The following is a 14,493-nucleotide window of genomic DNA, read 5'->3' on the forward strand; positions in this document are numbered from 1 at the left end:
GATTTATAAATAAGAGTTTGCAAAATAGTGTTTAATTTTAATACAAAACATGACTTATTATGTGCAAGTTCATTTTTCTAACTTTGCATGGAAGGTCAGATTGGAAAATAAATATTGATTTGGTTCATTTTAAGGTGCTCCCGTAGTATGTGAACCAAGATGGCGGACATCGGAACACAGTATGTGTATCAGGTTTGGGTTGGGCCATAATTTCAGGTACAAATACTACAGGAGTCACTTGGCTGGTTCCCGAACTCGTAATCGAACTAAAACAAGGAAAATTGGAATAAAATTATGGCCTAACCCTAACCTGGTACACATACTATGTTCAGGTGTTCGCCATCTTGTTGCACATTTTATGGAGCAGCGCCGATTTAAATTTTTGCGATTCACATTTTAAATCTCAAGTTTTGTTGGAACTAAATTTTTAGTACATCTGTAGTACTTGATATAACTTAGTTGAGGTCCCAGTCAATCCTTATAACAATTGAGCATATTTTAGAATATTTAATCAGAAAACTTACTTATCTGGACCTCCAAGTTTGTTAGTCTTATGAGGAATTTCATCATTCCATATTATCTCTCCTCGGCTGCTTCCAATTATCTGAATCTTGAAGAGCAATCCTGCAATGAATGCTTTCTGGAGCATGTCATTAAGGTATCCAGGCAAATATTCAGTGAATTCCTTTGCCTCATATGAAACACCCTGCAAAATAAACATAATAAGTTATTCAACTTCCAACTCTGATAATTTATTAAAACTGATATAAATAAACACAGGTGCTCCAGAAGTATGCGCACCAAAATGTCGCACAACCTGAATCCTAACCGATACACACATACTGTGTTCAGGTTGACTATCAAAACATTTGATTTCTAGGTCAGGAGGAGGGCACACATTTGAACCAAAGATGTTTTACATGTGCAAACAAGTAAAATATCCTCAGGAAACATATAATCAGTGGCACCTTGTTCAGAGTTGCCTTCACATAACATTATTTAAAAAAAAGTTTTAATTTTTCAAAAAAGAAATCAAACATAATATATCTATGATTGGGAGCAGAGTTAGAATATGATGACACTAACATTTTACTGATACACAAAAAATCCACTGATATGTAAGAGGTTATTTAGGAAACAACAAAAGGACCAACATTTTTTCAGGCAGAGCATTGCTTGCCAATTTAAATACATCGTTGGTGAGATCGTCGATTTGGGATTTGAAGATTAATGTGAAGAGAAGTAGCCAAACTACGTTTGCATCACAGGGTAAAAATCCTGGATTCAAGCACATTACTCAGTGCATAATGAAATAGGTAGGAGTGTAAGATAAATTAGGTAGGCAATGCAACCAGAATGATTTCAGTACTACAATAAATAGTAGTGCCTTGTGTATCAGTGGCTGCTCATACATAGCCTCTTTTGGAACAAAAGACATGACAAACGTATCATAGAAAATATTCATATAGTAAGTTTGTCATTTTAGGCGCTTGGAATCTTATAGCCGGACAAAACTATCAGACTTAAGATAAATTATGAAGAATATTGCCAAAATGAAATACCTATATTACTATTTCATATAAATTCTCAGAATAATTTTTTTTTCTCAATATTAAATATATTTTAAATTGGGCCATGCCCAACAAGAGTCTGTGAAAATCACTGTACAATTACATATGTAGAAATTTAATTCAGTAATGCAGAATAATTGATATAAACACAGCTTGGATTGATTTTTGCAATTTGCAATATCAGATTTTGGAGAAAGTCATACGATTTTCTTCAATAATCAAATGCTTTGAAGGACAAATTCTGAAATGAAAACCTCAAATCAAGAATTTGCTCTATGTAATATAAACAATTGTGACTATATTCATTTATTTTGGACATCAGCTGGACTGGTAGAGGAAAATTCTGCAAGGGGCCATTAGACCAACATAAAAAACTGCTTTCTGGAAACATCGGAAAAAATTTCTAGAACATCTAAGCACTAAGGTGTTGTGATGGTCTTGTGGTTATATCATTGGACTTAGCTATGTTGAATCATAATTTAAAGGTCTCAAGTTCAAGTCACATGCCCACTGCCTTATCCAGGATGTAATAACTTGAGTAGGCAATGCTGAAACGAAAAATTCACTTCCAAAAATAGCAGCTTCTTATGCATTAGTGGTTACTTATGCAGGGCCCTGTTTAAAGTGAACAATGTAATAACAAAGGTGTAATTAAAATTCAATTGCTATTTGGGGGCAGAAAAATTGTATTTGGAAGATTTAATGTTAAACATAGAATCAATGTAAAATATTACAACAAGAATCTTGGTTCCAGTAAATTCGTAATTTAATATTAAACCAACGGAATTCATTACTTGACTCACATTCAGACTTCCAGCAGGGAATGAGTAGGTGATGACATAAGTGCTGAACCCTTCATACCCTGGCAATGATTCACGCAACCCTTTCTTTGACATGCTTCCACCTGGTGGTTGTTGGTTGATGATTCTTAGACCAGATGAAGTAGCTTGACTTGAAGACGGAGATTCTGTAAATTGAAAATTATTTTAGTGAAAGATGAACACAAGATATGATTCTGATTACGCTTAGAATAAAACGATAGGGCATTTTGTAATATTATACATATAAGCCCTCATGAAATCTTATAAGCCCCTACGGCAGTGCTGGGCTCAAATCGTGTATTATATTTTTACTAATGCATTTGCATATGAGTAATATTGAATGTTTTGTAAGAATTTACTACTATAAATAAGTATGTATTGCCTGCTCAATCTATTTCACCCTGGGTGAGATGTAGGATTTGAACCAGGGAGGTGTAATCTGAAATGGCAACGGCTAAGCCCAATGCTTCAACCACTGGCAATGCACCAACCTCGTTACTTTTAAATCATTAGTACTAGAAACTCAAGTGGAGTTGAGGTGACCAATATTCTAATTATGTTAAATATCAAACCAGTATTTATATTGTCTATGGATAAACATTAATTTCAATTAGCCTACATATATTCTGAATTAGAATAAATTCTAAAAAAATTAATAAGAATGACATATTTCATTTTTTTGAGTTGTCTTGAAAATAACATTTTATTCAAAAACATCAATTTAATATAGCAGAACTTCCTAAATATGTCTTCATTGAAGCGTTTTTGTGGGAGAAGTGGAATCGGAGTACTTGTATAAAGTATCATAATATAAACAAGATTTTCGCCATTAATGCAAAAGCTTTATCTCCCATGTCTGACTACATAACTTATAAGTAATAATTTTAGCAAATATTGCTATGTAATGAAAAATTGGGTTTTAAAATTACTCGCACACAGCTATTTCATAAGTTTATACTCGCATGCAAATTATTTGTCAACTTTATAATGTTTCCATTCAAAAACGAAAAAATGGCGATTTCGCAGACTGCAATTTTTACACAAAAAGAGATTCAGTAGTGAACACTGCTCATCAGAATAATGTCATACTAACTGAAGTATGCTTATGGGGCCCTGTCAAGCCATGAATATAACATTTGAGCTTCTGTATATAATTAAAGTTATGTCTTTTGAAGGCCTGAACATTTGCAAGTTTCGGAATTAAGGCTTGACAATTTTTTGAAGTACAAGATTGAAATTTGGAATTGGGTGCCATTTCCCTTATCTAGAAAGGTCCTTCATGTATACAACAATGTTCGTACCGGTAGAATTGTATAAGTTTTATTTTTTTAATGACATCAGCGTGAAACCATTATATTAATCTTACAGTATATCTTACAGCCTTGTTATGCACAGGTGAAAGATCCATGACTGGTGATGCTGCTAAAAATTTGCCATGCAGGCCATGCAGGCTTAATTCCTCGATAATAACAAATGACAACAGCGAGAAACTAGTTTTATGTTTGTTCCAGTTTTAGGAGCTACTTGTTTATAGCCTTGTACAAAAGTAAGAGACGAGATATATTGTACAAGAAACCCAACCTGTAGTCTTAGATCTTGCTCCTGATGATGAATTCCCCTGCTTATGCTTCGGTCTTGCAGAACGTGAAGTTGCATCCAGGCTTCGGCTCTCTAAATGTTTAATAATGTTTAGGCCTCTAATATATATGAATTTTTTTTTATCCAAGAAACAAAAAATTGTATAGTTAAACTGAATGAGCCTAAAATTATGACTACCGGTAATTATATTAATTTTACAGGTCTCCAATTCATAATTTGAATACTGCTTGAAATGCTGTGGACATAAAATTTTCATTCATAGAGGCAAAAAAATGACAACAGTCACTTATAATCATGATGAATGCCAAATCGGTATCAATTTTGAAGAGGGAAGACTGAAATATTACATGATATTCACCGTTTTGTTAATAGTGTTTGCACATTCGGTGTTATAATAGTACATGTATATGTTTAAAATTGCAAACTGTGCGTGACACTTTGGGGATCGAACAAATGAAGGAAACATGATAATTTATGCATAGTGAAAAGATCAGAGAGATTTGGAATATACAATAACAGGAATAGATTAAAAATAATTTGGAACCGCACTGGCCTAAGCCTATAACCAGTTCGGCCTATATCAGGTAAGACAAGTATTACATAATTATTATTTATTTTATTCATTTGGGCAAAATTTAAAAGAATATTATATTTTTGTGTCATCAAATTTTTCATAACCTTATATTTTTACACCATTTGAAGCAGAACATTAAATAAATTCTGGCAAATTGAGGAGAACTGGATGAGATTTTCTGATGTGCGATAAATGTCCAACATAAATTTTCATTTCCTCGATTATACATTATCATGAGTAGGTGACTTTCGGCAATACAAAAATAATGGAGCTTTCCCAGCACGAATTGCCTTAACAGACTAACTTCTGAAAATTTATTTATTTTTGTTCTCTGAGTCTAATTTAAAAGTACATTGTTTAAGAGTATTTGGTACAAATTAATTCACGTTATGGCATTAATATTTCCTCACTCTGTTCGATTTCTGCACCTCCTTCGATACTGATGCCAACAGCTTGACTTCCTGAAACAAAAAAAAAACAATAGGATTAGTCAAGAAACATTGATTTGCCGATATTTGGAGTTGAAAATATGCTAACAAAAACATCACGTATGTAGTTATCTAAAATATTTATAATCTTGAAATACTAAGAATGACTATTATAAAAGAATTCAATATCATATATTGGTAGAAAGAATTTGATAGGACTGACGATTGTGTATGCAACAAACCATGGCTGTTGTCTATCTGTTTTCAATTGTCAGACAGGTTAAATTAGACAGCAGATGACTATTATGTAATGACAAGGATTAAATTAAGAAATTTCGTCACAGAAACATCTCCCATGGGATGTGAACCCACATAAAGTGAGGAAACAATTGTTCAATTAAATATGGATCAAATATTCTCACCTTCAGTATTTCTGGCATTATTTGCATCAGAAGCTCCGGAAACGGTGCCAGCTCCAACCATAATATCTAGGAAAAAATTAAGTCATATTCATAGTTTGCTAGTAAAAGTGGTAATGTAAGTGGACCTACTGTACATTGTTAAGAGAATGGCCCAATATGAATCTCACGGAAGAAAAGCAAAAACTATCACAAATCCCGTTTTTATTTGTATATTAAAATTTTGGCCTGAAAATAGTCAATTGAACTCTTTACTTTTTCTTATTTATATATTGCAAATATATACAAAATAAACATATATTTTAGCAATACCTCCATGAATTTGAACGATATTTTTGAAGACAGGAGTTCGATTGGGAGAGTCGTCATAGTTGTGTTCTGAAGATTCTTTTTCTGAATTTAAATAAAAATATAAAATCAGTCAACAATTGTACGTGTGATAAAATAAGTTTATTGCACAACTGCAGACATGATATAGATACAAATATGACCCTACGCTACAGTCTGTTACAGTAAAACAGTACCACCGTGTTTGCAACTTCGTATAATATTGAGATCGCTTATGCTTAAGGGGAACAATTTTTATTATTGCACACAAAAAAACAAATCTATCGAAATGAATAAAAATAAACCTTCTAACGAAAAATAATTCTTCAACAGCTGAAAATTTCCAAGCTATGGGTAGTAGTAGAGAAAAGTTATTTTTCATGCGGTAGGAACAACAAGAAAAATAATAACATGATGATCTATAACAACAACATAATAACAAAACGATCTAAAGGACCACTTTGTGCCCAAAGATTAGTAATTGAAATACACAAATAATTTTTTTGACTCGTATGAAACTGTCAACACCTGTTAGGATTTCTCAAATCTTGGGATTCAAATTTCTAAGAACATCTTTTTGTATCGTACAAATGGTTATTTTGTTGTGGTCATGTAAAGTCTAACTGATTATTAACAGCATCCCCTGATTCCCACCACTTGATAATATGCAATATCATAACTCAATAATAAACTATTCACAAACCTTGATAAAGAGCTCTTTTGAGGTGTCGTACATCTCCCACAGAATAAACAAATTTGAGGCTATTAGAACCTGGATTTTCAGGATCTAATAGAAATGAAAAAGCTTTGTATAGCTCTCTTTCATAAAACTCCATTGTGACTTTTAATATAGTTTTTCCCGCACTTTCGAATTTATACTTTTCGGGTTCCTTACTCTCTAAATTAACAGGGAGTACGTCTCCAGGATTGACTGTAAGTTTTGTAGATGGAGGATGAATGATTTTATAGCCAGTTTTAATCCATTCGCTTTTTAGCTTTTCTGCAAGTTTATCACTAGAAACAAAATGAACGGATACAAAACTACCCAAATGATCCTTGCACAGAAAATATAAAAGGTCAAATTTTACAAGTTCCAGATCTTTAGAATTTAGTGCAGGAATCTTTTCACAGAAACTGTCAGCGGTGAAGGAAACAAAGCCAGAATCAGTCAAAGACACCTCATCACAATACTGCCATTGTCCCCTCTTTTGCCTTTTATAAATGTAAAGTTGCACTGGTCTTTTGCATTTTTTAGATATACTACACCAAATTGGCATTTTAAAAACCACAGGAAATTTGAATTTTAAACCTCCAGGCGCACAATGTAGGGGGAGTGAGACAGGTATTAAACCAGAAGGCAAAGTAAGATTGTCAATGTCATCTGACACATAAAATTTTGTTCTAATTGGAATATTAACAGCATTTTGGGGGAAAATGACTTCATATGAAAATAGCTTGATTGCGCCTCCACCAGGTCCAACAGTGTAACCTGAAAGTAAAACAGTTCATTTACCCGAGTTTATGGATCTGCAAAATAATACTTTAGTTTCAATATATTGTGCGAGGAATTACACTAAGAACTGCACTGCATAGGCTAGTTAAATAAATGAATTAGCCTTCATACAAAAATCTGATTGAAGTACCCATAAATTGGTTGATGTTTCATGATAAATAAATCACCACATAACTACTAACAGCGCTTGACCGTGGAGTAGATGCACAATTGTAAGAAAAAAAACTTTTACTCTGGTAGACAAATATGAAAGCTCAGTTGGTTATTCCCTCCTGCTCAAAGTTAGTTCAAGCTTCGGATTTTTCTAATCAAACTATAAAACGAGAATATCGGTCAGAGACCGAAGACTTATCGATCGAAAGTTAGGGGATCCCCAAAACAGCGCTCTTACTGCATAGTGACACCTTGTGTCCCATCACTAATTAAATAATAACTCGCTAATTATACGACATAATTCGCCCAAAATCAATAGGCTTCTGGTACGAGATATGATGAATGCACATGCGAAATCTGCAGCAGATCCAATCTCGCTTTCGTGAGATATCGCGTGCATCTAACAGACAGACAAATACCTATTAACATACTTATCGATTAAAATCGATAAGTAACAACTTTCTACAATAATAGCACTACACTCTAAATAGCGATAATAAATTATCTTATCCTAGCCCATAATTTTTTATAGATAGATGGAGGTGTTAGAAATTTCTACAGATGCTGATTGACAAGCATTTGCACTACAACAACAAATAATATATTTTTATGATTTTTTAAACTCAAGCTTATTTATTCATAATTGTATAGATTTAAGCATATTAGAGCCTAATAGCCATTGGATATTTATTTTAGTATTTTCCTAATTTCCAATACATTACTAGTTTTCCAATATCAAAATCAATAATGTACACTTACCGATCATATTATCTCTCAAATCTTCAATATCTATTCCTGCTAGTTTCATCATGGTTTCATATTCATGCTGAATCCTTTGAGAAATTTGAAGCATTTTATCAGAATGTTGTTTTGCTTCCAGCGCTGCTTCTCTTTCTTGCATTAGGTCTCGTTTTTCTTTCAGTACTGCTTCTTTTTCTTGCATTAAGTCTGTTTTTGATGAGAATATAATATATTGTAATTTTTGAACAAACAAATTTTAGTTTATTGGACATCATTTTTAGTTGTATATACTTAAATGTGTTACTTTTTATTTTTTTCTCCATATATTTATGCTTTTGTTCCCGTACTCTCATCGTCAAATTGTATTCTTTTTTCAACTGTTGCAGTTCATCCTGTGGAAACTCCCCCTTTTTCTCATACTCCACAGGTACTAAAGAAATTATTTTATAACTTGATTAATTCCAATAATGCGACTGGAAACTCCCAAGGTTCTGTTTTAAATTATAGTATTGGAGTTATTGTATGAGCAAAAATGATAAGCGACGGGTTACTCAACACTGCAAAACTTAAAAATTTCTTTTTGTGAATTGTTTGTGACACGATCAGATTTATCTCAGTCCATGGGTCAATTTGAAGAAAGTTATCTACCTTACAATTCTCAAGGCTCTTCAATCAGTATTCTTAATTGTATTTTTAATCCATCATTCATAAAGTAACAGTAGGTTAATTAACGAATTGCCTAAATATGGCTTAACTGTGCACATTTGTTGCTAACAGGATCAATAAAGCTGTGTGGTAGTTTACCTTGATAAAGAAAAATAAGCTAGAGTCAGGGGCGGATACTTTCCATGATTTGGGGGGGGGGGGTATCGCTACATAACAAAAATTCATCAGTGTCATTCTCTTAAATATTAGCATGTCATTTTACTACACAATTATCCAGTACCTAGGCCACTTTGCTTAGACATGGAACTCCCTTGAATTCCTCGGGAATTAGCCATGGCTCTTGCTAACAAAAAGAACCGACAAATTCCGCAAATTAGAAATGTCAAACAAGATAACAGGTTATTATACAAAATTTATCCTAGATATTACCAGGGAAATATTATTTGACCAGTAAAATTGCCAATATCACCGATTTATTTAATCATCATTCGAACGCAAATTAACACTCAGGATTCACGCAATTTTTATTTATTATTTACTACGAAAATAAAACAAGCACAATGGAAACATAAAATCAACAACTAGCAGGTCCGACCAAATGCCGGAAAACCTGTGTTTTCATTAGTCTTGAGGGTCTAAAAAGTGTTTCAAGCTACGACAAAATGCTATGTATGATACAGAAACATGCTTTTACTTTTTTTACATTTCAAAGGCATGGGGGGTTCGACGTTGTGTAAGAATTGGTCTTTGTAATAAAAGTGTGCAGAAATATAGCTCACCAACAATAGAATAGCCAGTGTTTTGGACGCCTGTTGTATATATATTAAAAAGACCCAATAAAACTATTCAATTTTGCTCACTCTTACGATCTATAATTACAGAAAAGTGTGGTAGTCTGAACTGATGCAATGAAAGTTGATAAAACCTTCATTAAATTGCATTACTTCATGGAATTGGCAATATTTTTCAAATCCCGAACACAAAGAAGGTTATATTTTTTGGATAGTTTCTGCGGTCTGAATAGTCGGATAAGCGTTTTGACATAATAAATGCTATGATCTTTGCCATCAAATTATGCTCGCACCTTGCGCGAAAATCATAAAGTGGAAAGATACGTCCAGCGGTGAAAATTGTGTATAACAGTTTTAAACGTCCAGCGGTGAAAATTGTGTATAACAGTTTTAAACCTGATAGTTTTTAAAGCAATACTAATTAATTGTTGTAATGAAATACAGTTTGTTTGCCTCTTCGATTTTTCTGCAAGTGCCGACAATATTAAAAGATTTTGAAAATAGGGGAAACATATCAACTTATAACAAAAATGACCTAGGTTGTGCGAAAGTGAGAACCCCTGTGATAATAACAACAACGTGAAATGGCGAGCAAAACCGGAGCATGTGATCGGCGGTGCGTTTGAAGACCATGTATTACCCGTGAGGCCATGCATCTTTTACTATAATGTGAAGTGCTCTGATGGCGCTCTCGTGTACATTATCGCACGAAAACAGTTATCATATTGGTAACTATTACCCATTTGTTTGCGCTCGATTATCGCACTCTTCGAAAATGATAATTTTGTAAGGCGAAAACAACATGTGTTTAGGTATAGACGAAATTATTGAGGGGCGACCGCCCTCCTTCGCTCCCCCGGGTGTCCGCCCCTGGGTAGAGTCTCATCTTCACAATTGGTACAGTCATGTTTGCTACCATGCAGAAAAAGCAGCAGTACAAAGAAAAGCTCCATCTGAACCGATGAATTATTCTAAGGTTTGTTTGACCGATCCACTCTTACAGTAATGTCAAAAAATTACAGTATTATTTCAAAGTGTTTCATATACAAAGTTTGCCTCCTAAAACTATTTTACTTTCGATGCAAAACAGAATTTCACAGGCTGACAGGGACTAATATAATTAAAAAAAAAATTTATGCTACCAATTACAAATGAAGATTGATACAAATTTGACAACTTAGATAGATAGATATTTTTAATAAAAAGAGAATTGTATGAACAGACACAAAACAGCTCACTTTTGATCCATTGTCTTTACAATTAATAGTGGATTATCGCTCTGTATTACTCTAAATCAATCACTCACTATCTCAAAATGAGATATAGTGGATAACTTGATCCATTGAGAAATTAGATTTCCTGAACTAACAGCTGGAAATATCAAATTGGTCCAAAAAAAAATCACTCAGCAAAATGATTAAAAAATTTAACTAACCATCCATGGAAATAGAGGACAATGAAGACTTTTTATCGGCACTGGAAGCTGTTATCGCCCCTTTGTGTTTGTCGAAAAATTCAGCTTTCTCTGCTGAGCTTGTCTCCACTTCTCTCCGACTGACATATCTATCCCTTCTATCAGTTGATGCCTCACCTCCCATAATGAATATTTATCAAACAAATCGGTTATTAAACCTGAAGCGAAATGCCATATTTATGGAGGATAAAATGGCTAAAAAAACTTGCATAGATAAACATAATATTAATTACAATCTATTCCAAATATTTTCGTGAAAACAACAATTTCATGACAGGACTAAATAAAGTGAAAGTAAATCGTGACATGCTGGTGAGTCAGTGCGCATAATGTGATTATTGGATCATTGTATAAACATCCAGAAACGGTCATGACCTGGATGTTCAATACATTCAAAATTGGTAACGACAAATTACTGAATTAATCACCGATTTAAATGTGTCATTAAGTATAATAAAACCGATATATAATACTAATATATAACCGAACAGGAGGCCGTGGTTCGCCATATAGTTGATCCATAGTCGTAGAATTGAGTTATCTCTTCGCCAGGATAAATATGTGAATACTATTTTATCTTGAAAAACGCTTCACTGCAATAACATGCTGACATGTGGGCACTGCTATGATATGGGAAAGCATTTTCATATTAATCCCGGAAAGATGGCTCAATCATATGGCAAACCACAGCCTCTTCTGCTCTTGTCTTGTCTTTTGGGTGTCGCTGCTCGATAACCAAATTTGGTTCCCCACGGCTTCCCTTCCCCAGTAAAAATGTGTGTTTGTCAAAAAAGGCAGGTAGTTTCAAAGCGGTTCTGTAGCTGTGAGTTGGTTAAAGGCAAGTAAAGAAAAAAGGTTAAAAGTAAGGGGTAAAGGTGAACATAGGATTAGATCAGTGGTTCTCAAACGGTGAGGTGCGGCCCACAATTGAGGCTAGTAGACAATTTTTTGAGAGGGCGTGAAGCTAATTAACAATAAAAATATTCGTTAGATTTGCCCGCTCTATTTTGAATATTTACCTTGGATATTTATTTTCCGTCTGCGCATTTTCAACGCATTTTTTGAATAAAACATACTTTCGCATTACTATCCGTTATTTGTATCTTATTGTAAGCTATAGTTATTTTTGAGGTGGGGCGCGAGACTTGCTAAATTATAGAAGAGGATCGGGGCTTAAAAAGTTTGAGATCCACTGGATTAGATTGATTCGTTTGTATTTATGCCTCAAAGATTCAACATTAAAGTTCTTTTGATTCAGTTTAAATTATTTAAGAGGCTTGAATTTATGAAAATAACACGCTATAATTTGTCGGATTTTAAGCCCTTGGCACAATACTGCTGCTGCTGCTCCATGCTGCTGTAGAGCCATCAGTTCATTTAGTGAGCCACACAAATGTCTTTTTCCATTATTGAAAGTTGTATTTACGGTTGCTACTTGCTATCGTGTTGATTTCCACTTCAGCGGGATGAAGGGTTTAAAAGTAAAAAGGATTAATTAAATGGCAGCACCAGAATCATCATTCTACACAATACAGTCAAGCTGACACTGTGACATCTATATGAAAAGTTAAAAAAAAATAAGAAGGAATATCAAGCGGACAACATTTTACAATGCAATATATACATACATACCATACACTGTACAGGGTGCCGTAGTATGTGATATACCTACATGTTTCTACTTAAACTTGTGATATACCTTAAAAAATTCTCCCTAATTCGTACTTTACTATTGAAAAACTTTTCAGTTCTCAAATTTTGAAACCATCAATTTTATTACAAAATTATCTAACCACGTGCCGCGTGCAGGCAGACAAGGGACTGACCACTGATACTGTGAATTTTAGCGTAGTTAATCACATTGTTCGTGAGACTAAATTTTGATTACTGCAACTAAACTAAAGCTCCACATAGCCTAAGTCATAAATAAAATTAAGTTATACAACTATTTTTTGGAAACAGAACTAAAACTGACAAATAACACGCAAAACTATAAAAACGAGGTAATGTTTACAACCCTGCTTGAACATCTGTCTGAGCGGCTGCAGAAACTGCAATTATTTCTTATTGGTTATGGTTAAGCGCTAAGGTAATAAACAAGGAAATCGATGCTCGGGGAAATCCAAAATGTTAAGTAGCTAAGCAATAAACTATTCTGCTATTGTTACACACTAAATATTGTATTTCGTGTGATTTTAATGATAGACACTAAGAAAGACTCAAAAACGCCAAAAAGCCAAACGGAAATTCTGACGCCAAACGCGTTTGAAAAAAGCCAAAAATGGCAAATTTGGCGTTAAAAAAGCCAATATGGCAACCCTGAGTCAGACCCGAAAGCAGCCATTACGTTGACTTCTCTTTTTTAAATCATTTGCCGGTGGTGTTGGCGAGAGTCTAAAAAATAACAAAAACCAGTAGTCGTTAGTAACTTCAATAAGTATTTAAAACCTACTAACATTTGAGGCTTGAAGTTAAACACCACTGCACTTTTGTTTGTTGTTAACTATGTCTATGACAACTCAACACATTCGGACAGTTTTTATTTGTGACGTCACAGGGACAAATGGTTTACGAGTATTCATCCCTGAAGATTGGTTCGTTCGTGTGCAAAGCTCAACATCGATTCAGACATCAAGTCCCGTTTTGTAAGTCAGGTTAGGTTAATTTTATATATACGCTGTTGCTTAATTTAGGAGAGAGTTCTACGTGGATATTGTGATATGTGCTTGCCGTTGAACATATGCTAACAGCACAACAATGCCGGATTAATCGACATTGGACTACTTTAATTTCGACGTATAAGTGCACAGAGCGCCGGAGCAATGGAGGCAGGTCAGTGTACTATAGGATAAAATATTCCCATCATATGTTCGTAGCTGATTACTGCGAAGAGTTGCAAACCGACCAACAGTTAACGTATTTGAACTACTTCCAAAAAATTGAAAAGGATTACTAATATTTGTCCCGGGGTAAAGGAAAGTCGATAAGACGACTTAACCATATGGCGAACCACGGCCTCTCGTCCGGTTACCAGTCTATGTCGGGTATGGGATTAGTTAGTTGTTTTTCGGAAGCATGGACTTGAGTCCAACAAATATTTGACTCATAATTAACTGAAGGCAATCGAACCCGGGGGAGAGGAAAGTCGCAATCAGACATAATGATAAAATATGTCATGTATGCGACTTTTTGCCCAGCGGTGACGTTAACCACCCTTGGGCGGCGAGGAGTTCAGCAATCACCTCCCTGCGACCCCGCGCATGGTAATCAGAGCTGCGATGGCAAGCGTATTCTTAACGCTTAGCTTGGACACTATGCCATACCTCAGAGTTGAATAAACTACGTTGTCGGGAACGCCCAAACAACTCGTTGTCAAGTGTTGATTCTAACTTGTTCACCAAGCAGTCACGTCCTAT

General features: G+C 34.4%; 1 protein-coding gene across 2 annotated transcripts in view; it reads right to left on the bottom strand.

The window, feature by feature from the left end:
• The window catches only part of LOC144411735 (uncharacterized), a 44,504-nt gene extending 31,888 nt beyond the window's left edge, over nucleotides 1-12,616 (bottom strand). Inside the window, exons 1-10 of one of the 2 annotated variants that reach the window (XM_078113422.1) lie at nucleotides 11,039-12,616; nucleotides 8,451-8,576; nucleotides 8,165-8,353; nucleotides 6,443-6,526; nucleotides 5,725-5,805; nucleotides 5,416-5,481; nucleotides 4,976-5,026; nucleotides 3,974-4,063; nucleotides 2,375-2,538; nucleotides 525-706 (exon numbers count right to left, since the gene is read on the bottom strand). In XM_078113422.1, coding sequence (XP_077969548.1) covers nucleotides 525-706; nucleotides 2,375-2,538; nucleotides 3,974-4,063; nucleotides 4,976-5,026; nucleotides 5,416-5,481; nucleotides 5,725-5,805; nucleotides 6,443-6,526; nucleotides 8,165-8,353; nucleotides 8,451-8,576; nucleotides 11,039-11,201 — 1,196 coding nt within the window. In that variant the 5' untranslated portion in view covers nucleotides 11,202-12,616. Of the gene's footprint in view, nucleotides 1-524; nucleotides 707-2,374; nucleotides 2,539-3,973; nucleotides 4,064-4,975; nucleotides 5,027-5,415; nucleotides 5,482-5,724; nucleotides 5,806-6,442; nucleotides 7,229-8,164; nucleotides 8,354-8,450; nucleotides 8,577-11,038 lie in introns of both variants that reach the window. The other variant, XM_078113421.1, reaches the window with a different exon arrangement.
• Nucleotides 12,617-14,493: the final 1,877 nt, after the last annotated feature.

This window comes from Styela clava, chromosome 6 (genome assembly GCF_964204865.1).
Source record: "Styela clava chromosome 6, kaStyClav1.hap1.2, whole genome shotgun sequence".
Classification (NCBI taxonomy): domain Eukaryota; kingdom Metazoa; phylum Chordata; class Ascidiacea; order Stolidobranchia; family Styelidae; genus Styela; species Styela clava.